Consider the following 21084-nt stretch of genomic DNA (forward strand, 5'->3'; position numbering starts at 1 on the left):
CTCCCAGGACAAAGCCGGCAGCCCCCCCCACTGCCCCGCAACTGACAGTTTCTTACTGGCGCGTCCAGTTGCTGACCGGCTCCCCACCAGCCCTTTGTGTTTGGAGTTTACATGGATCCAGTCCAATTGAGCAGAGTCCATGGAAATAGATTAAATAGATAAATTCTTCTGTTCCTCCAGCTGCTTGTGATCTATAAATAAACTTACAAAAAAAATGTGCCATCTGCTTCCCTCCTAAAATTACCCTTTCCCACTGTTCCATTCTCTCCCCAAGTCCCTACTATGGCCATTGAGTAATGACAATGAGTTTCCTCTCCCATTTGATGGTAACTTCCTTGGGGCAGCGACTTCATTTAACATGCCCATAAAGCACCATTAACACCAATGGAGAGAAAATGTGTAACGAATGAAAAGGGAGGGAATCTTTGTGGAGGAGTCCGGAAAGAAGAGACTTTCAGAGAGGAATTTGAAAAGGTTTGGGAGAGAATGCCAGGAAGACAGAGATTGTTCCAAGTCAACGTGTGTGTACAGCAAGAGTGGCACAGCTAATAGAAATAGTGAGGGGCGAGGATGGGGATTCAGGGAGATGGATATGGAGAAGGGAGGGAGGAGGAAACAAGAACTGCAAAGCAGGTATAGGCAGTGTTACATGCAGCCTTGGCAGTGAGGGTGGGGGACATAGGACAGTAACAGGAGTTGAGGATGGAGGCGAGAGAGAGAGTTAAGGGGGCGGGAAGTTAGAGCCGTGGTGCAGCCCCACAGGGCAGGAATGGGAGGCAGGTGGTGCCTTTCCATATTGCAATAAGGCCCTGACTGGAACTCCTCGGTGGCAGCACAGACGTGGCACCCAACAGCCATGGGCCACGTCAGCCAGGCGAGCGTAGACCACGCGTGGATGGTGCGTCTGGGGGCGGTGCGTTGTATGTGGTGACCCCAGTCACCCCGTGTCAAGTCCCCCGCATGCGCCTGCAGGGCACCCTGGACTGTGCAGGGCCAGCTGGTGCTGCCAAGTCCTAGGGAGCTTGCAGGGTGCCCCATGGAGCCCCCCTAGGAACACAGCTCACTGCCACACGGGGGGAGGGGGAGGACGCTAAGGAAACTACATGTCCCAGCATGCCTCACTTCATCGGTGGGCGGGGCGGTTGCGTGTCTCCCGCTTCCACGCTGTGATTGGTTAGACCGGCGAAGCGCCGACCTTGGATTGGCCGCTGGGGAGGCGGGAGCTCGCGGGCTCCGGGGCTCGTGGCACGTCGCGGGAGGGGAAGGCTTCTCGGAGCCTGATTGGCGGCTGGGAGCCCGGCGGGCGGGGCGTAGAGAGGCGGCGGCGGTTGGCGATGGCGGGGCGCGGCCGTTGGCCGCTCAACGGGCTGCAGGCGCGCGCTGGGGCCGGGGCGGGGCACGGTTCAGGGCGAACCCCCAACGGGTGGGGGGTGGGGCCCAGGTTCCCGCGGGCTGGAGCGGCCCCCCCCCCCTCCGCCACGGACAGTGTCCGACTGGCGCGTCCGGGACTCCCCGGCCCCCCCAATCAGCCCCGCCCCCCCCCCGCCAAGCGGCTCCCCGGCTCCCCCAAGCGGCTGCCCCCCCCCCCCCACGCCAAGCGGCTCCCCGGTACCTCGGCCCCGCGCCCCCTCGCTGCTTCGGCGGCGGGTGAGGGCGGGGTCCAGGCCCCTCCCCCCGTGCACACTGCGGGGCGCGGGGCGGGTCTGGCAGCAGAGCTCTGGGGCTGCCCCGCAGCGCGTCCGCACAGTGCTCGGGCCTGACACGTGTCTCCATCGTAACTCAGGGGCCTCCTCCCTCCTGCCCACAGTCTCCTTACCAGCAGCTGGGCCAGCGCATGCAGGGCCTCACTGGTGACAAGGGGGTGTTGAAGGAGGTGATCCGAGCTGGCACGGGAGAAATGGTGCCCCAGGATGCGTCTGTAGTAGGTAACATGGGCATTTTACCAGGGTTCTCCACCCAAGGGCAGGTCTGTGTTTTGTACCCTGTATAAATGTTTCTGTCCACGTCTGCTTTACGATGTTGACATTTGCTTCGTGGCTGGTATTCTCCACCAGCCATGTGTGGATCCCTGGCGGTCTGTAGACTGTCTAAAATTTCCAAAGGGGTCTGTACCTCCATTTGAAAATGTTTAGCAGTGCAGAAATGAAAAAAAAAAAAAAAAAAGGATGAAAACCACTGTTTTAGACCACTGGTTCTCAGCCTTTTTGGGCTCAGGACCCATTTGTATTGATGGCTGTTGCTTTCCTATAAATAGGCTAGTGAAGGTGTTGGAATCAATCCCCCAGGGAAAGGGCGAAGCCTGGGGGAGGGTGTTGTAGAGCCCATCCTGCGTCTGCCTTACAATGGTGGTACCTGCATCTGATTCTCTGGCTGGGTTCAGCTCTCCACTTGGGATGTTGCAGTATCCAGAGTTGCAGTGCCACTCCTCAGGCTTGGTCCTCGCTGCCTGGGCCATGTATGTGTTGTGGTGACCTGGTGTGTGGCACCATTCACACTTGTCCGGGCCACTCTCCTGTTATGGTGGAGGGATATCTGGGTCAAACCTGAGTGTTGAAGCAATACCTGAGTTAGCAACTGCCAGAGGAGGGGGCTAAGCAGTGCCTGCGGACTAACGCCACAAGAGCTGCCACATGACTCAGTGAAACATTGCGGTGTTCCAATTTGGTAATGATGTTTCGGCAGCTAGGTCATGGGTTTTTGTGTCTCGGTCTGTCCATCTTTCCCCAGTACTAAATGCATGCACATTTTAAAATCAGCTCTCTCTTCTAGCGAGAAAATGACCAACTGGCTAGCAGAGTTGAGTTGTATTGTAAAAATTGCCATGCAGAACTAAGTTAAACAAACCCCATGCTGTTTATTTGCTGACCAAGGTATCCAGCATGAGGAGTCTGTACTCCCTCTGCCCTTTGGCAGCTCATGGAAGAGCAGAATCAAAAAACTGTACATTACAATGAGTGTGAGAGATTAGCAGTTGCACCACTGGAAAATTGATCAGTTTTCTTCAGTGTTTTATAATGTACATTCTCTAACATGTCCTGCCCTTTTTCCTTTGCATTGGCACTTCCAGTGAAATATTCTGGGTACTTGGAATACATGGATAAGCCCTTTGACACAAACAGCTATAGGAGGAATCCCAGGCTGCTGAAACTTGGAGAAGGTAACTTTGGGGAAGATGCTGAACTTTGGGAAAGCTGTGGCTTGCACACCAGGTTTTGAGACATCAGTCCTTCAAGTTGAGGATTTTGAGGCTCACATTAAAAGTTGCACTTCTTGTCTTGCCAGACATTACACTGCTGGGCATGGAGGTGGGCCTGCTGACCATGAAGAAGGGAGAGCTGGCAAGGTTTCTCTTCATGCCAAGTTATGCCTATGGAGCATTGGGTTGTCCTCCTCTGATTCCCCCTAATGCCACCGTCTTGTTTGAGATAGAGCTGCTGGACTTTCTAGACTCGTCTGAATCTGACAGATTCTTTGCTTTGACTACTGTGAGTTAGTTATACAAGTAGGTTTGAGCCATGAACTGTATTTTAAGTCTTTGTTGTTTGTGGTCTTCTCTGCAACATATGTCTGGTGCTGCAGAAATAGGATGGTGACAGATACTTATATTCAAAATAGCTTCCAGCAATAGCACCCATAGTATGTTGTGTGAAGGGGCTTGATTACCTTCTTTATGTCTCTACCTACATTCTTCTAAAATGACAGCATGGTCATTCTTGTGTAAAATTACCTGGACACCTTTTTTCTCATAAAGGGAACACCTCGCTGGCCATCTCATTGCATCAGCGCCCCCTGTTCCAGGCCCTGTAGCTTGCAAAGAAAATAAAGCATCTAGCGATGCTTAATGTGACCTAAAAATGCTCTTCCAGCCCAGTGAAGTCAGTGGGGGTGTGACGTAGTGGGGGTACTTGCTGGGCTGTGGTGACCCCTGCTGTCTGGAGCAAGACCCAGCAGGGAAAACCTCACTATGCAAAGGTAGTGCCAAATTTGTTGAACCAGTGGCCAGACACCCCCCATGGAGAGGAACAAAGGAAGGTGGAATGCTGCCCTGACTGGGGGGCAGGGCTGGAAGGGAATTTAGTTAGTTACTGTCTGGGAGCATGGAGGAGAGCCTAGGGAAAGAGGCTGGAGTTTAGGGGCCCAGCCTCCCCCATCTCAAGGGGGCCTGAGGCATCATAGCCCAGCTCTGTGACCAGACTACATCTGTGCTGTGCTGTATCCTGGAGAGGCAATAAACTTCCTCTAGTCCACCGGCTGGTGCAGTCTGTTTGTGCCATTTTGGGGTGCAGGAGACGGGGGACCCCAACGCGCCATCACACTGGTGTCAGGGGTGGGATGCACTGCACCCCGTGGATGGAGCTTCCAGCGGTGAGCGACAAGGCGCTGTAGAAGCAAGAGCCCTGGAGCCAGGCGTGCTGGAGAAAGAGCGAAGCGGTTCCTGGGAATCGTGGGGCGCTGCAGCACTAGACTGGTGAGTCTGCACCGAGGGGACCAGCGGACAGATGGCCTACGCCCAACTCTTGAAGGCAGAGCTGGTGGGGCTGTGCGGAGAGAGGGGCTTGCCTGTGCAGAAAGCAACCAAGGCCCAGCTGATTGCCCAGCTGGAAGAGAATGACCAGCCACAGGGCCAGGATCTTGTCCCCAGGGGAATCAGCCAGACCCCCCCTGAGAGTGTGTCAGGCTCAGAGAGGGGGAGGAGCGCTGGAACCCACCGGAGAGATGAGACAGCGTCTCCCGGGAGGCCTGCAAGTAATAGCCCATCTAGGGCAGGGGCCAGCCCAGCGGAGCTGCGGCGGCTGGAGATCCAGCTGCGGATCAAGGAATTGGAAGTAGAGGACCGAAAGAGGGAGCGCCAGGACCGAGAGAAGGAGCGCCAAGATCGAGAGAGGCAGCGACAGCATGAGCTGGCCATGGCAGAGCGGAGAACCGGCGGGGCACCGGCTGCGCCAAGTGCGGATGGGCCCCAAGGTCTCAGGACTGCCAGATGCTTTGAGAGGCTCGTGGTGGCCCAATTAAAGGACATGGGCGACATAGACAGGTTCCTCAGCTCCTTTGAGAGGGCCTGTGGACTGCAACGGGTCCCCCCAGCTGGCTGGCTGCAGGAGCTCATCCCCGCACTGAACCAGGAGGCGGCCGGAGTGCTCAGTCAGCTGGAGGACCTACAGCCAGGGGATTACAACCGAGTCAAGGAGGCCCTGCTGCACAAGTTCGGGCTGACCCCCGAGATGTACAGGAAGAAGTTCCGGGGGGTACAGAAAGGGCCACGGGAGACCTATGTGGATCTGGCCTCCCGCCTGGCGCAATACTGCCGCAAGTGGGTCTCGGGAGTCAGAGCCCAGACCGCAGGGGAGCTGCTCAAGCTGATCATGATGGAGCAGTTCTATGAAGTGTGCCCACCCAAACTGAGGCTGTGGCTCAAGGACCGGAGACCAGAGAACCCCCAGGAGGCCGGGAGACTGGCAGATGAGTTCACGGAGAGCAGGTCCGGGTGTGAACGGGAGTCCTGGAGAGAAAGGGAATCGCGCAGAGACCGGATCTCGGCTGAGCGACGGAGGGAGTCAACTACGGGGCGAGACCAAGGAACAGATCGTCTGCGCCCCAGAGAACCAGCCAGGCCCTGGACAGAGACAGCCCAAAGCCTAACTTGCCAGTGCTGTGGGCAAAAAGGCCACAAGAGGGCTCAGTGCACCAGGTCCCAGGACCGGGGACTTTCCAGGGTTAACTGGCTGGGGCGGGAGGAAGGGCAGGCTGCCCCAGAGGCAGGGGCTGGCCGGCAAACCTCAGCTCAGAGAGAGGGGAAGGATGCTCAGTGCACCCCCCCTGGGAGGTCTGATTCTCAGGAGGCGGATTTCTCCGTGTACCGGGTGGGGGCAGGGCGGCCCCTGCGGAGCGAGTGCCTCATACTCCTGGAGGTGGATGGTAGGAAGGTGACGGGCTTCTGGGACACGGGGGCGGAGGTGACTCTGGCCCGATCCGACATAGTGGCCCTCAGACCGGATACTACCCCACACCCAGCTGACCCTGAAGGGCATAGACGGGTCCCCGTTTAAGGTGCCTGTAGCCAGGGTGCATCTGAAATGGGGGGCCAAGGAAGGTCTCAAGGAAGTGGGGGTGCACCCGCACTTGCCCACTGAGGTGCTGATGGGGAATGACCTAGAGGAGTGGCCCCATGAATCCTAGCGGGCTCTAGTCACTACCCGGAGCCAGAGCCAGCGGGGGGCTGACAACGTGGGTTCAGGGAAGGACTCCTGGCAGCAGCCTCAGGGTCCCATCCCAGTGGACACGGGGTCCAGCCAGGCTGGGACTCCGGACCTAGGCAAAGTTGGGGAACAGGTCCCGATCCCTGCCTCAGCAGCTGAATTCCAGGCTGAGGTGCAGGCAGACCCCTCCTTGCAGAGGCTGAGCGACCAGGCTGGCCTCCGTGCAGCTCAGCCCCGGGGGAGAGGTGGCCAGGAGAGATTCCTGCGGGAGCGTGGACTCCTGTTCCGTGAATGGCTTCCCCCCAGGAAGGTGGGGGCAGGGAGGGTCCAGCGGCAGCTGGTCGTCCCCCGAATGTATCGCCTCAAGCTGCTGTATTTGGCCCACGATGTCCCCGTTGGGGGCCACCGGGGGATCCGGAGCACCCGGCGGAGGCTGCTCCAGCACTTGTATTGGCCGGGAATCTTTACAGCCGTGCAGTGGTACTGCCGGTCCTGTGACTCCTGCCAGAGGGGCGGGAAGGCCCAAGACAGTAGGAAAGTGGCTTGGGGGTCTCTACCCCAGATAAAGGACCCTCTGGGCTTGCTGAGAGAGTTATGGGAGGGGAAGACCTCCCTGGATGGAGCATCAGGGGTGGAAGCTGCCCTGGCTGTCCAGAGAAGGCTCGCTGGGCTCATGGCCCCAGCCCGAGAGACCCTGGCCAGAGATCAAGGCCAGCGGAAGGGTGGGTGTGACCCCCGAGGACAGGCCTGTGCCAGTCGCCCTGGAGTGGGGCAGCGAGTGGACAGAGGGAAGCCAGCTCATGTGGGGCCTTGCCACGGCCGGCCTGAGTCAAGGGGAGCACCCATGTCCCCGGGGCGGGTTCCCACGCAGAGGACCTGAACTTCCCTAGGTCACGAGCGGAGTGACCCTGCTCAGTTCGCTCTCGGAGGGGGGAGAACTGTGACGTAGTGGGGGTACTTGCTGGGCTGTGGTGACCCCTGCTGTCTGGAGCAAGACCCAGCAGGGAAAACCTCACTATGCAAAGGTAGTGCCAAACTTGTTGAACCAGTGGCCAGACACCCCCCATGGAGAGGAACAAAGGAAGGTGGAATGCTGCCCTGACTGGGGGGCAGGGCTGGAAGGGAATTTAGTTAGTTACTGTCTGGGAACATGGAGGAGAGCCTAGGGAAAGAGGCTGGAGTTTAAGGGCCCAGTCTCCCCCATCTCAAGGGGGCCTGAGGCATCCTAGCCCAGCTCTGTGACCAGACTACATCTGTGCTGTGCTGTATCCTGGAGAGGCAATAAACTTCCTCTCGTCCACCGGCTGGTGCAGTCTGTTTGTGCCATTTCGGGGTGCAGGAGACGGGGGACCCCAACGCGCCATCACAGGGGGTGTGACGTAGTGGGGGGTAACTTGCTAACTCTCTGGCTGCTGTCTGTAGTTCCACAGGGCAGACAAGCGATGAGTCACTATGCAAAGAGGGTATCCCAACTGGTTTGGCCAGCTGACCCCCATGGAGAGGAACAAAGGAAGGTGGAATGCTGTCCTGGCTGGGGGGCAGGGCTGGAGGAGAGTGAGTTAGTTCCTGGCTGGAAAACAGGGGAGAAGGAACTGGGGAGGGGGCTGGGATTCCCCTATCTCAAGAGGGGCACTGAGGCCTCTTAGCCCCCAGTTCCTGTAACCAGATTACATCTGTGCTATGCTGTATCCTGGAGGAGCAATAAACCACCCTCAATTCTGCTGGCTGGTGCAGTCTGTTTGTGCCATTTTGGGGTGCAGGAGACGGGGAAACCCCAATGTGCCGTCACACTGGTGTCAGGGGTGGGATGCACTGCACCCCGTGGATGGAGCTTCCAGCGGCGAGCGACCAGGCGCCGTAGAAGGAAGAGCACTGGAGCCAAGCGTGCTGGAGACAGAGCGAAGCAGTTCCTGGGAATCGTGGGGCGCTGCAACACTAGACTGGTGAGTCTGCACCGAGGGGACCAGCGGACAGATGGCCTACGCCCGACTCTTGAAGGCAGAGCTGGTGGGGCTGTGCGGAGAGAGGGGCTTGCCTGTGCAGAAAGCAACCAAGGCCCAGCTGATTGCCCAGCTGGAAGAGAATGACCAGCCACAGGGCCAGGTTCTTGTCCCCAAGGGAAGCAGCCAGACCCCCCCCCCCCCCCGAGAGTGCGTCAGGCTCAGAGAGGGGGAGGAGCGCTGGAACCCACCAGAGAGATGAGACAGCATCTCCCGGGAGGCCTGCAAGCCGTAGCCCATCTAGGGCAGGGGCCAGCCTAGCGGAGCTGCGGCGGCTGGAGATCCAGCTGCGGATAAAGGAATTGGAAGTAAAGGACCGAGAGGGGGACCATCAGGACGGAGAGAAGGAGCGCCAAGATCGAGAAAGGGACTGCCAGGACCGAGAGGCAGCGACAGCATGAGCTGGCCATGACAGAGCGGAGAACCGGCGGGGCACCGGCTGTGCCCAGTGCGGATGGGCCCCAGGATCCTGGGACTGCTAGATGCTTGGAGAGGCCCGTGGTGGCCCAATTGAAGGACATGGGCGACATAGACAGGTTCCTCAGCTCCTTTGAGAGGGCCTGTAGACTGCAACGGGTTCCCCCAGCTGACTGGCTGCAGGAGCTCGTCCCTGCACTGAGCCAGGAAGCGGCCTGAGTGCTCAGTCAGCTGGAGGACCTACAGCCAGGGGATTACAACCGAGTCAAGGAGGCCCTGCTGCACAAGTTCGGGCTGACCCCCGAGATGTACAGGAAGAAGTTCCGGGGGGTACAGAAAGGGCCACGGGAGACCTATGTGGATCTGGCCTCCCGCCTGTCCCGGGTGTCTGGAGTTGGAGCCCAGACTGCAGAGGAGCTGCTCAAGCTGGTCCTGATGGAGCAGTTCTATGAAGCGTGCCCACCCAAACTGAGGCTGTGGCTCAAGGACCGGAGGCCAGAGAACCCCCAGAAGGCCGGGAGGCTGGCGGACGAGTTCACGGAGAGCCGGTCCGGGTGTGAACGGGAGTCCCGGAGAGAAAGGGAACCGTGCAGAGACCGGTTCTCGGCTGAGCGATGGAGGGAGTCAACTACGGGGCGAGACCAAGGAACAGATCGTCTGCGCCCCAGAGAACCAGCCAGGGCCTGGACAGAGACAGCCCAAAGCCTAACTTGCTATCGCTGTGGGCAAAAAGGCCACAAGAGGGCTCAGTGCACCAGGACCAGGGACCTTCCAGGGTTAACTGGCTGGGGCGGGAGGAAGGGCAGGCTGCCCCAGAGGCAGGGGCTGACAGGCAAACCTCAGCTCAGAGAGAGGGGAAGGATGCTCAGTGCACGTCCCCTGGGAGGTCTGATTCTCAGGAGGTGGATTTCTCCGTCTACCGGGTGGGGGCAGGACGGCCCCTGCGGAGCGAGTGCCTCATACCCCTGGAGGTGGATGGTAGGAAGGTGACGGGCTTCTGGGACACGGGGGCGGAGGTGACACTGGCCCGATCCGAAATAGTGGCTCCAGACTGTATACTACCTCACACCCAGCTGACCCTGAAGGGCATAGATGGGTCCCCGTTTAAGGTGCCTGTAGCCAGGGTGCATCTGAAATGGGGGGCGAAGGAAGGCCTCAAGGAAGTGGGGGTGCACCCGCACTTGCCCACCGAGGTGCTGATGGGGAATGACCTAGAGGAGTGGCCCCATGAATCCCAGCGAGCTCCAGTCACTACCCGGAGCCAGAGCCAGCGGGGGGCTGACAACGTGGGTCCAGGGAAGGACTCTTGGCAGCGTCCTCAGGGTCCCATCCCAGTGGACACGGGGTCCAGCCAGGCTGGGACTCCGGACCTAGGCAAAGGTGGGGAACAGGTCCCGATCCCTGCCTCAGCTGCTGAATTCCAGGCTGAGGTGCAGGCAGACCCCTCCTTGCAGAGGCTGAGGGACCAGGCTGGCCTCTGTGCAGCTCAGCCCCAGGGGAGAGGTGGCCAGGAGAGATTCCTGCGGGAGCGTGGACTCCTGTTCCGGGAATGGCTTCCCCCCAGGAAGGTGAGGGCATGGAGGGTCCAGCGGCAGCTGGTCGTCCCCCAAAAGTATCGCCTCAAGCTGCTGTATTTGGCCCATGACGTCCCCGTTGGGGGCCACCGGGGGATCCGGAGCACCCGGCTGAGGCTGCTCCAGCACTTGTATTGGCCGGGAATCTTTACAGCCGTGCAGCGGTACTGCCGGTCCTGTGACTCCTGCCAGAGGGGCGGGAAGGCCCAAGACAGTAGGAAAGTGGCTTGGGGGTCTCTACCCCAGATAGAGGACCCTCTGGGCTTGCTGAGAGAGTTATGGGAGGGGAAGACCTCCCTGGATGGAGCATCAGGGGTGGAAGCCACCCTGGCTGTCCAGAGAAGGCTCACTGGGCTCATGGCCCTGGCCCGAGAGACCCTGGCCAGAGATCAAGGCCAGTGAAAGGGTGGGTGTGACCCCCGAGGACAGGCCTGTGCCAGTCGCCCTGGAGTGGGGTGGCGAGTGGACAGAGGGAAGCCAACTCATGTGGGTCCTCGCCACGGCCGGCCCGAGTCAAGGGGAGCACCCATGTCCCCAGGGTGGGTTTCCATGCAGAGGACCCGAACTTCCCTAGGTCACGAGCGGAGTGACCCTGCTCAGTTCGCTCTCGGAGGGGGGAGAACTGTGACGTAGTGGGGGTACTTGCTGGGCTGTGGTGACCTCTGCTGTCTGGAGGAAGACCCAGCAGGGAAAACCTCACTATGCAAAGGTAATGCCAAACTTGTTGAACCAGACACCCCCCATGGAGAGGAACAAAGGAAGGTGGAATGCTGCCCTGGCTGGGGGGCAGGGCTGGAAGAGGGTTAGTTAGTGGCTGTCTGAGAGCATGGAGGAGAGCCTAGGGAAAGGGGCTGGAGTTTAGGGGGCCAGTCTCCCCCATCTCAAGGGGGCCTGAGGCACCCTAGCCCAGCTCTGTGACCAGATTACATCTGTCCTGTGCTGTATCCTGGAGAGGCAATAAACTTCCTCTATTCCACCGGCTGGTGCAGTCTGTTCATGCCATTTCGGGGTGCAGGAGGCGGGGGACCCCCAACGCGCCGTCACAGGAGGGGGCTGGGATTCCCCTATCTCAAGGGGGCACTGAGGCCTCTTAGCCCCCAGTTCCTGTAACCAGATTACATCTGTGCTATGCTGTATCCTGGAGGAGCAATAAACCACCCTCAATTCTACTGGCTGGTGCAGTCTGTGCCATTTTGGGGTGCAGGAGACGGGGGAACCCCAAGACGCCGTCACAGGGGGTACAGCTGGTTACAACCAGTTGAAGGTTTGGCTCTAAAATGTTTCAGATTTCCTTCACAGTCGAAACCTCCCCCCCCCCCCCCAAGAACATTGTAAAGTGTAAATTAAAGAAAATTGAATCCTGTGTGAAGCATTAAACAAATGGAAGCTGCTGTTCTTAAAACGGCTTTGCTTGTTTGCAAATAAACGTGTTTGCTTATTTGCACCATAGCTCCCAGTAATCCAAGGGGGGAAGCTAGTCAGGGTGGTATTTTATTATTTCTAGTCCTACAAGAACCGTGGAGTCCAGCTCCCTCTAGTGGAACTGAATTTAGGTTGAACAGCTCAAGGACATACTTAAACAAGAAGTGTCTATAGACCAACAAAACATGTAGATGGTAGGCACCACCCACTTCTTCGGATGACTGGAGTCATTCATGACCCACCTGGGAAATTCATCAATGTGTATCAATGTTCATTCAGTTGAGGAAGGTATTTTCTTTTGCTCCTGAGCTGACCTTTGGGTATCATTCATTGTTTGGATGTCTTCTAATCCTAAAGACAGGCCTATTGGCATTACAGTCCTTCTGTGTCCTTTTTGAGGCCATTCTCATGCTTACTCTGTATGGGTTAGACCAGGGCTGGGCAAGGTGCAGCCTGAGAGTCGTATCTGGCCCACCTAACACTTTGATGACCCTGAAGACTGCATCTGGCCACTTTCTTTTTATATTCTGCTGCCTATGCCACCAGATTTCCAAGGGGTGGCTCAGACAGCAGAATCCTGTTTAAATGGTTCATGGCAGGGGCCAGAGCTGTGAGTCCTTTAAATAGCCACAGCAATGCGGGTGGTAGTGGTGGGGTCAGGAGTCAGGAGCCCTTTGCTGTGTTTTTATTTCAAAGCCTTTGGCCCCAGACAACTCTGGGGTAAGGCTAGTCCCCAGTCTCACCTCTTTCTCCTAGACCCTGCCCCTTCTTGGGGCGGAGCTGGCCAGTATCTGCATACCAAAATTCATTAAGTGGTTCCCCTGTGAAAATTATTGCCCACCCCTGAGTTAGACTTTGGAATGTTACTCCCTTGTGTGACCACTTAGGAGTGTCATAGGTGCTTCCTGCTAGTCTTAGTGTTCCTATTTTGTGTCTACTAAATGGCTGAATTTTGGTTTCTGTACGCAGGAGCAGCAGGGTACATTCCCACTTCAGAAGGTGTTGAAGGTGGCAAACACAGAGAGGGAATTTGGCAATTACCTCTTCCGCCAGAAGCGCTTCATGGATGCCAAAGATAGATACAAGCGGGTAATGAAACCCTGAGAACAGGGTTATGCAGACGACAGTAAAATGATGGCTAAGCATTAGCTGAAAGCACAAAGTGGAAGACAGTTTAGCGAGCAATTACCCTCTAGCACAATATATCTGGGAGACATCATTAAACTAATGTGTTCAATTGTGTTAGGAGTTGATAATTTAAGGTCAGTATTAATCCAATGCTTTTGTATGCTCAGCCAAGGTATGTGTTGAGCAGCAATGAAAGGAAGTCTGGGCTGGTACTAGTATTGAATCCCCCTTCTCCCACATTTACACCTTGCTGGTACCAGTTAGGAAATGTAAAGATGGGTGGTGTATTGGGAATATAACTCAGGTTCTAGAAATGGCTGTGCAGATTTAGAACATAGTTACTTCATTTACTACGATCATCTCGCTGGAATCTCCCAGCACAGCTTTCTACAGCAGGAGGATGACCTATTCCTATCGCATGGCCCCATGTAGGGAGGGAGCTCTGAGATAAATGTTTCAGAAATGTCTTAGGCACTCAGATTGCCAAGACGTATTACAAGTCTAATGCCTCTAAATCACATAAGCGCTTTTGAAGTTTTTACTCGTAGTTAGTTTCCAACAGGGAAACATGATCCCATCACTAGTTGCTGAGAGACTTTATCTTTTTATTTCTAGTGCCACAAGATCTGTTCTATGGTCCTAGTCTTTAGCTGGGACAGAGGTGTTTGTGTCTTATAAGATGTTTTGAGGATACTTTTCCTGCTGCTACTTTTGCCTACGTGGGGATGTACTTAAACACAATTTCTGTGGATGGTTTCTTCTATCACCCATACTTGTAAAATTTGTAGGATTTTCCTTTCTGCAGTGTATATATTAATAAGAGGAAAATCCCCAAACAAACACCGAAAAACCTCTGTAGCATTAACAGTGAAATAAGCACTTTAAAATAAAAAACAAACATAGTCTCCAGTCTAATGTCAATCAGCAGGGCTCGATAAATAATACAGTCTACTCACCCGTGGCGAGTAGATTGCAACTTGGAAGAGCTGGGTTCGGGTGATCTGTGCCTGCGCAGATCGCCGGACAGTGTGGCTGGCAAGCGGGGCTCGCCGCAGTTCGGCAAGCCCTGTCAATCAGCAAGAAGCAGAAGAGGGTAGGGATGTAAGCAAGTAGTCGATAAGCCTAGGCTTGTCAAGTCACTACTTGAGTAGTTGCTTCTCCCCCCTCTTGCTGCCTCTATCAGGGGGAGTAGGAGCTGGCTGGGAGGAGTCAGCTTAAAAACCACCTGGCTGTTACTACACTTAAAAGACAGAACCACAGTGACGCTTTGCAGTTTCCTCCCTCCTTATCAACTAATCGAGTAGTCAATGGAAATTCCATTGACTACTCGATTAGCTAATTAAATACAATTTAACATCCTTAGGAGGGGAAGAGGTATGCTGTGCCACAAACGCAGAGACTGACCTGATTCGTTCTGTTTGCATCCTCCTAAATGCCATTTTTTGGTTTGTTTTTTGTTTCAAAGATGGTTAAGTTGATGTGTGTCTCTAGATCAGTGATCAGAAAGTCCTCAGTTTCCCCAAACATATGCCCCATCCATTATTTCTGTGGCTTTTTTAACCCCATCTGTCCAGGCTTCCTTGATCCTGTGTCGCAGGGCTTCCAGTGGGGATGAGCAATGCCAGATTGACGCTGCCAAACTGCTGGTGTTTCTCAATCTATCGTTTACTTACCTGAAGCTGGAGCGTCCTGTCCGATCTCTGACATACGGCGAAAAGGCACTGGAGATTGACAAGAGAAATGCCAAAGCACTATTCAGGTGTGGCCAGGTGAGTAACAGTGGATTCCTCTGTTGGGATAAGAGGTTGCCGCAAGCTAAACCTCAGCCTTGTTGGTCTGGGGGAAGACCTAGAATAGGCCAAAATGAGCCACTCAGGACATCTGTTAGAAATCCTGAGCCGGGCTTTCAGATATGCTGTGAACCACTGGCTACCATAATAGCTAGTGTGATTTGTGAGCCCACGCTGACCTTTTGCAATACGTTGCATAGCTCTATTCTTTGATGGGCCCCGACAATTGTTCCAAAAATGGAAACCTATATTCCCACAAAGTAATCCTGAAGCGCTGCTGTGAGTAGATATTTGTTCTCTAATTCTTGTCTTTCTCTCAATGACAGGCTTGTCTCTCTCTGACAGAGTACGAAAAAGCTCGGGATTTCCTTGTCAGAGCTCAAAAGGAACAGCCCTTTAACCATGATATTAACAATGAGCTGAAAAAGTTGGCCAGGTGAGAGAACTCCTTTTAGCTGTTGTGTAAAGTTGGGGGGGAGAATGCTTAGATGCCCCCCCTCCAGGCCCCTCACACTTCAGTACCTTCCACAAGGCAAATAACTGTCTAAAGATTCTTTCTAGAAAGAATTATTGAGCCAGCAGACTAATTTTTGTAAGGATTAAGGCAGCAAAAGGTTGAACCGTGGGAAACAAGTTTTTTTTAAGAAAGTGGGGAGATTTACTTTGATTTGTGGGTGCAGTGCTTAAGTGTGACACAGGAGTGGATGACAGATCCACTGTTTCCATACAATTGTCTAAGTTGGTGTTGCTGTTGCAGCTGCTGTCACTTCAATTGAGTAGGATGGCTGTTGATGACAGGTTAGATGGGGACTGCTGAAATAATCTTGTCATCAGTAAAACATTGTGCACTAGAGCACTGTGATAAGATTCTGTTTCCTTTAGGACGTGCTGGTTAGTTTCAGCGGTAAAAGTGAGCTGGTGTGGTGCTCTGACAAGGAGCCAGCTAGCTGACTATAGTCTGCCTGTGACTAGAGAGTGAGGGGAAAGTGCAGAGTCTGCTGCATCTCTCCCCTGGGCAGCCAGGAGCAAGAGGGATGCAGCAGGTTCTGCACTTTCCCCTTGCTCCCTAGTTACCGGAAGCAGGAAAACTAACAGGGACCTGATACATGCGGTTGCAGCTAGGAATGTAAAATCCTGTTTAATCAGTTAACCAGTGAAATGTTATGCTTACTTGGCTAACTGCTCAAATGGGGGCAGGCAGTGGGCTGAAGTAGAAAAGGTGAAAGCTCCGATATGTCAGAACGTTTCTCTCGCCAGCTCTCTGGCATGACAGCATCTTGCCTTCGGTGAAGTGCTTGCGGGGTCGCAAACTGCTCACTGAGCTCTGGTACTGCCTGGACTGATTGCAGTCTCCTAGTTCATTGCTCTTCCTGTGAATTAGCCTAGAGGAAATACAGTACCGAGAACGTGAAGGGGGCCTGGTATCATGAGAGGCCAGGAACATTGGTTCCATGATGTGAACAAGTGTCATCTGGGCTGACTTGCTTTCCTGTGAGCTCTGCTTGGGTCTCCACAGATATGCTATTTGAATCTTCTCTGCCTCCTAGATATACCCTCCTGGTTTTCCCAGGTTTCCAAACTGGGAAGAATAAGCTCGTTTTTCAAGGTGATATTTGTGTGTCTGTAGGGAAGTGGCTATTTCACTTGGTGGCAGTTCTGGTTCAAAAAAACACATGGTCTCGGACTTCTCCAACACTGGCACATACTTGTGTTTGTGTAAGATAAAAAGCGAAGTGTTTTAATTCAGTCAAAGGTGATGGCCATTTACACCTGTGGCCCTGCCCCAGAACAGCCCTGTTCAGAGCAGCTCTTCTTTCAGTATGGGGGGTATACATTGCTTTAGCTGTAGAAGTCGCCATCCTGTAACGATGCGCTCTCTTTTGCAGCTGTTACAGGGACTATATGGATAAAGAGAAGGAAATGTGCTGCCGAATGTTTGCTCCTGTTAGCTCTTCTCCTGTGGGACCAGAACTAAAGGTAACAAACAAACTGTCAGGAGCAGCATGTGGCTTGAAACAGGTCTGTTTCTTTTCAGATCTTCCTGTCTTGCCTGGGCTTGTATTCCCTGGTAACCACAAACTGGGGCAGAATTTCTCTGCTGTCCCTGGAAGCTGCAGAGGAGGAACCCATCATGGGAGTGTGGGTAGTGAAGGGGGGCAGTAGCAGGGTACGTCTACGCTACAGGACAGTCGAGTTAAGATATGCAACTTTAGGTACGTTAATTGCATGGCTGAAGTCGAAGAGGCTTAACTCGGTGTTCGGTGCTCTCTATGCTGCTGGCAGTCAAGAGGAGCACACTCTTCGACTTCCCTTACTCCTCATGAAAGCAGGGCTGCTGGCATCGACTGGAGTGCCCCTCTTGGTTCCAATTAGCTGTCTTAACTGATTCGAGCCCTGGAAGGTTAACAGTGGCAGCTTCAATTTTCCTCTGCAGTATAGACGTACCCATAGAGTCCAACACTCACTTCTGGACTTGTGGCGCATCCGCACTTTGAGGAAAGGTATGCTTTCAGGGGCAGGCTAGCAGCAGATCAGTGGATTATGAGATCCCTAAACTGGCAATAAGAACACCTCCAGCCTGAGTGGGCTGGAGTGCCCCCTTTGCCACAATCAAGTGCTTATATGGAAGGGATGAAAACAACCCTACATATCTGGTCTGATCCTGGCTGAGATCATCTGAGCTACCTGTCTCCCAAGCATCCTGACTACTAACTCTCATCTGGAGCTGAAGGCGCTTAAATCAAACTCAATAGTGGAGTCCACTGCACTCAAAGTAAGTGGCTGTGCCCTTGTGAAAGCAGCTGAGTAGGCTGGCCAGTAATCTCAGTTTCCCAGGCGCAGACATGGCTTAAGTCAAGACTAGTGGTGTCCGCTAGTCACACACTGGATCTAATCTGCAATACAGGAAAGATACAGTCACCTTCAGGTGCAGGCCAGGTCCACGCTACAGCCAAAGGTCAGTTTAAGTACACAATTCCACCTATGTAAAAACTGTAGCTGGAGTTGATGTACCTTAAACTGAGCTTCAGCTCTGTCTCACAGCAAGAAATCAATAGGAGAAATGCTTCTGTTGACGTCCCTTACTCCTCGTGAGGAGCTGGAGTTCCCGTATTGATGGGGTACCCTCAGTTTTTGATTTAGTGGGTCTTTACTAGACCCACTAAATTGAACTCTGGAGGCTCAGCCGCCACAGCCTTGATCTTCCGGGAAGTGAACACGTGGTCTCTGATTAGAAACCACTCCATCCTCCCACCCCAGTCCTGTCTCTTAAAATCTAACAAACCTGTCCACAGAGACTGATGAACCTCGTAGCTTCCAGAACTGCACAGCAGGGAAGCTATCCTCCCTCAGGATCAGTGGCCCTGCAGAGGGCACTTTGGTTCTGTGATGCCTTCTGCCAAGGCTGAAGGGTCAGTACGGAGATGATCTTGGATGTGAGAGTCCGAAACGTAAAGAATCCATGTTGCCCTATGCTGAGGGAGATCTGAAGCATTCACTATGACCAGAGCATCTGCCAGAGCCCAGCCAAAGGAAACACTGACTTACATGTCTAATAAACCCAAACTGCCTGCTGATTAACTCCAGGATCTCTTCCCTTTGGCAGATATAACTGAGAACCTGGTAACCTTTGGGAGGTGAGCGAAACACATTGGAGCAGAAAGCAGCATTCCACCCTCCGCTTTGAGAATGAGCTTTTGTTCCACATGTGGGACAAGCCCATGCCACAGTTGCGCGTAGGGGCTTTTCGGGTCCAGTGTGGGGAAGGGTGTTGATAAAATCCTGGCATGCTTCTACAACACTTAAACAATTAAGTGTGGTCTAGGGTTTTGTGTCTGCACTGGCATTATTCCCATTGTAACCCTGAATTTTCTCTACCCCTCACTAAGCATACAATAAAGGAAAACAAGAAAATGCTTTAAAACTTAAGGCATTTAACTGTTTCCTTATTCCATGCTGCTGTAGAGTGTCGTTTTAGGAAGTAGTCACTGATAGTCTCTGGGGCTATGTCTAGACTGCAAGCCTCTTTCGAAAGAGGCTCTTTCGAAAGATACTTTCGAAAGAGGCTCTTTCGAAAGAGAGCGTCTAGACTGCACGCGGAACTTTCGAAAAAGCGGCTTGCTTTTTTGAAAGAAAGCACCCAGTGAGTCTGGATGCTCTCTTTCGAAGAAGCCCTATTTACATTCAAGAACGCCTTCTTTCGAAAGAGGAACTTTCGAAAGAAGGCCTTCTTCCTCGTGCAATGAGGTTTACCGCCGTCAAAAGAAAAGCCGCGTTCTTTCGATTTAATTTCGAAAGAACGCGGCTGCAGTCTAGACGCAGGTGAAGTTTTTTCGAAAAAAGGCTACTTTTTTCGAAAAAAACCCCTGAGTCTGGACACAGCCTAAATGATTTGATCTGTCGGAAGTGTGTGTGTGTGAAAGAAAGATACCTCTAGAAGTTGCTGTCCAAATCTGTTTCTGGTTAGTCATAGGGCGAAAGGATAAGAAAAGGTACTTTTTCTGTCTTCTGTCATTGCATTTTTTCCACTTGCAACCTACCTTCTGGAGAGATACAGGCCCAGCATGTGCACAGCACAGAAAGATCCCCAGCATTGAGTCTTGGAGCCTGGGTCTGCTGGTTCAGCCTTGTGCTCGATGTTAAAAATAGCAGTGTAGATGTTCAGGGTAGGACAGGAGCCCAAGCTCAGAAACCCAGCAAGGTTCTAACCTGGGGTGGGCAATGACACTGATGATTTGCCAGGGTTAGCCCCTGGTGGGCCGTGTCCACTATATTTACAGGTACTGGCAATCGCAGCTCCTGTGGCCACGGAATGCCATTCCTGGCCAATGGGAGTGGTGGGAAGCGGCGTGGACCCGGGCACTGCTTCCCAAAGCTCCCATTGGCTGTGAATGCTACTGATTGTGGGTTTTTGTTCTAGGATCCTCTGCAGATGAAAGGAATGGTTCCATAACAGGAAGGAAGCCGACCTCTATCCCATGTGCTTTGGGAAGAAAGTTGAAGGACCGTTGTTTCATTTGGAGAGCTCAGAATTGAGGAGCCTGCAAGCCTGTTCTCAGTTATATACATGCAGCCTATTTTTCCAGATGTTCATTCCTGTTTGTGAAAGCCTAAGGATCAATGTTTGAAAATGAGATTAAGCTCTGCTGTAGAAAAGGAGAGATTGCCCTGGGCTTCAATCTCTCTAATTAAGGGAGTCTTTGATTAGTCACAGAAACAGTTACTTTATTTTGAAGCAAATTTTTCCTCTGTCTTCTCCTTCCTCTTCCTAGTTTTGGGCTGCTCCGAGGAAATATGTAAATCAAAGTCGGATGCCATAGAATTTGTATTTACAGATAGTTCTTAGAAACATTGTTTAAAATCGTGTTTAGTTTTGAAGATATAAACAAATCTGTGGGAAATAATTGTATCAGAACTGGTCCCAGCTTATTGCACGAGAGCAAGTAACTTCCTTAAACAAAATTGAAAACACAATTGGATTTACCTTGCTAGCCAGATGGCTGCTTCACTTGTTAGACAATGTTATGCTCTGGCAACATTCTCCTGCATGTTGACACTAACATTCCAAGTGTGACGGCGCGTTGGGGGTCCCCCTTCTCCTGCACCCCGAAATGGCACAAACAGACTGCACCAGCCGGTGGAATAGAGGAAGTTTATTGCCTCTCCAGGATACAGCACAGCACAGATGTAATCTGGTCACAGAGCTGGGCTAGGATGCCTCAGGCCCCCTTGAGATGGGGGAGACTGGGCCCCTAAACTCCAGCCCCTTTCCCTAGGCTGTCTCCTCCATGCTCCCAGACAGCAACTAACCCACACTCTTCCAGCCCTGCCCCCCCCAGCCAGGGCAGCATTCCACCTTCCTTTGTTCCTCTCCATGGGGGGTGTCTGGTTCAACAGGTTTGGCGTCACCTTTGCATAGTGAGGTTTTCCCTGCTGGATCTTGCTCCAGACAGCAGAGGTCACCACAGCCCAGCAAGTACCCCCACTACGTCACACACTGTGGCTACGTCTACACTGGCCCCTTTTCCGGAAGGGGCATGTAAATTTCACGAGTCGTCGTAGGGAAATCCGCGGGGGATTTAAATATCCCCCGCGGCATTTAAATAAAAATGTCCGCCGCTTTTTTCCGGCTTTTAAAAAAGCCGGAAAAGAGCGTCTACACTGGCCCCGATCCTCCGGAAAAAGTGCCCTTTTCCGGAGGGTCTTATTCCTACTTCAAAGTAGGAATAAGACCCTCCGGAAAAGGGTGCTTTTTCCGGAGGATCGGGGCCAGTGTAGACGCTCTTTTCCGGCTTTTTTAAAAGCCGGAAAAAAGCGGTGGACATTTTTATTTAAATGCCGCGGGGGATATTTAAATCCCCCGCGGATTTCCCTACGACGACTCGTGAAATTTACATGCCCCTTCCGGAAAAGGGGCCAGTGTAGACGTAGCCTAACATTCCAAGTTACTTCAGAATATACCTGCTTAGCTTTTCCTCTTCCCTTAAATGTTAGAGCTCACCCAGCTCATGTAGCTTTCCCGCTGGAGGAAACGTACCATCTCTGACTTGTTTTTGAA

General features: G+C 53.4%; 1 protein-coding gene across 3 annotated transcripts; it reads left to right on the forward strand.

Annotated features, from left to right (window-relative positions):
- The first annotated feature begins 859 nt into the window (after window positions 1–859).
- Window positions 860–19930, forward strand: FKBP6 (FKBP prolyl isomerase family member 6 (inactive)). Of its 3 annotated transcripts, none has more exons than XM_075905024.2 (9): window positions 860–1373; window positions 1784–1925; window positions 3068–3157; window positions 3283–3485; window positions 12580–12699; window positions 14313–14507; window positions 14855–14964; window positions 16415–16547; window positions 19447–19930. In XM_075905024.2, the coding sequence occupies exons 1-9, from the start codon at window positions 1335–1337 to the stop codon at window positions 19477–19479; spliced, it is 1065 nt and encodes a 354-aa protein (XP_075761139.1). In that variant the 5' UTR covers window positions 860–1334; the 3' UTR covers window positions 19480–19930. The 3 variants fall into 3 exon arrangements, with proteins under 3 accessions (XP_075761139.1, XP_075761140.1, XP_075761141.1); XM_075905025.2 differs by having other exon boundaries at window positions 1808–1925; XM_075905026.2 differs by having other exon boundaries at window positions 862–1373; window positions 16415–16505.
- The last annotated feature ends 1154 nt before the right edge of the window (window positions 19931–21084 follow it).

This window comes from Pelodiscus sinensis, chromosome 21 (genome assembly GCF_052426305.1).
Source record: "Pelodiscus sinensis isolate ZL-2025 chromosome 21, ASM5242630v1, whole genome shotgun sequence".
NCBI lineage: Eukaryota > Metazoa > Chordata > Testudines > Trionychidae > Pelodiscus > Pelodiscus sinensis.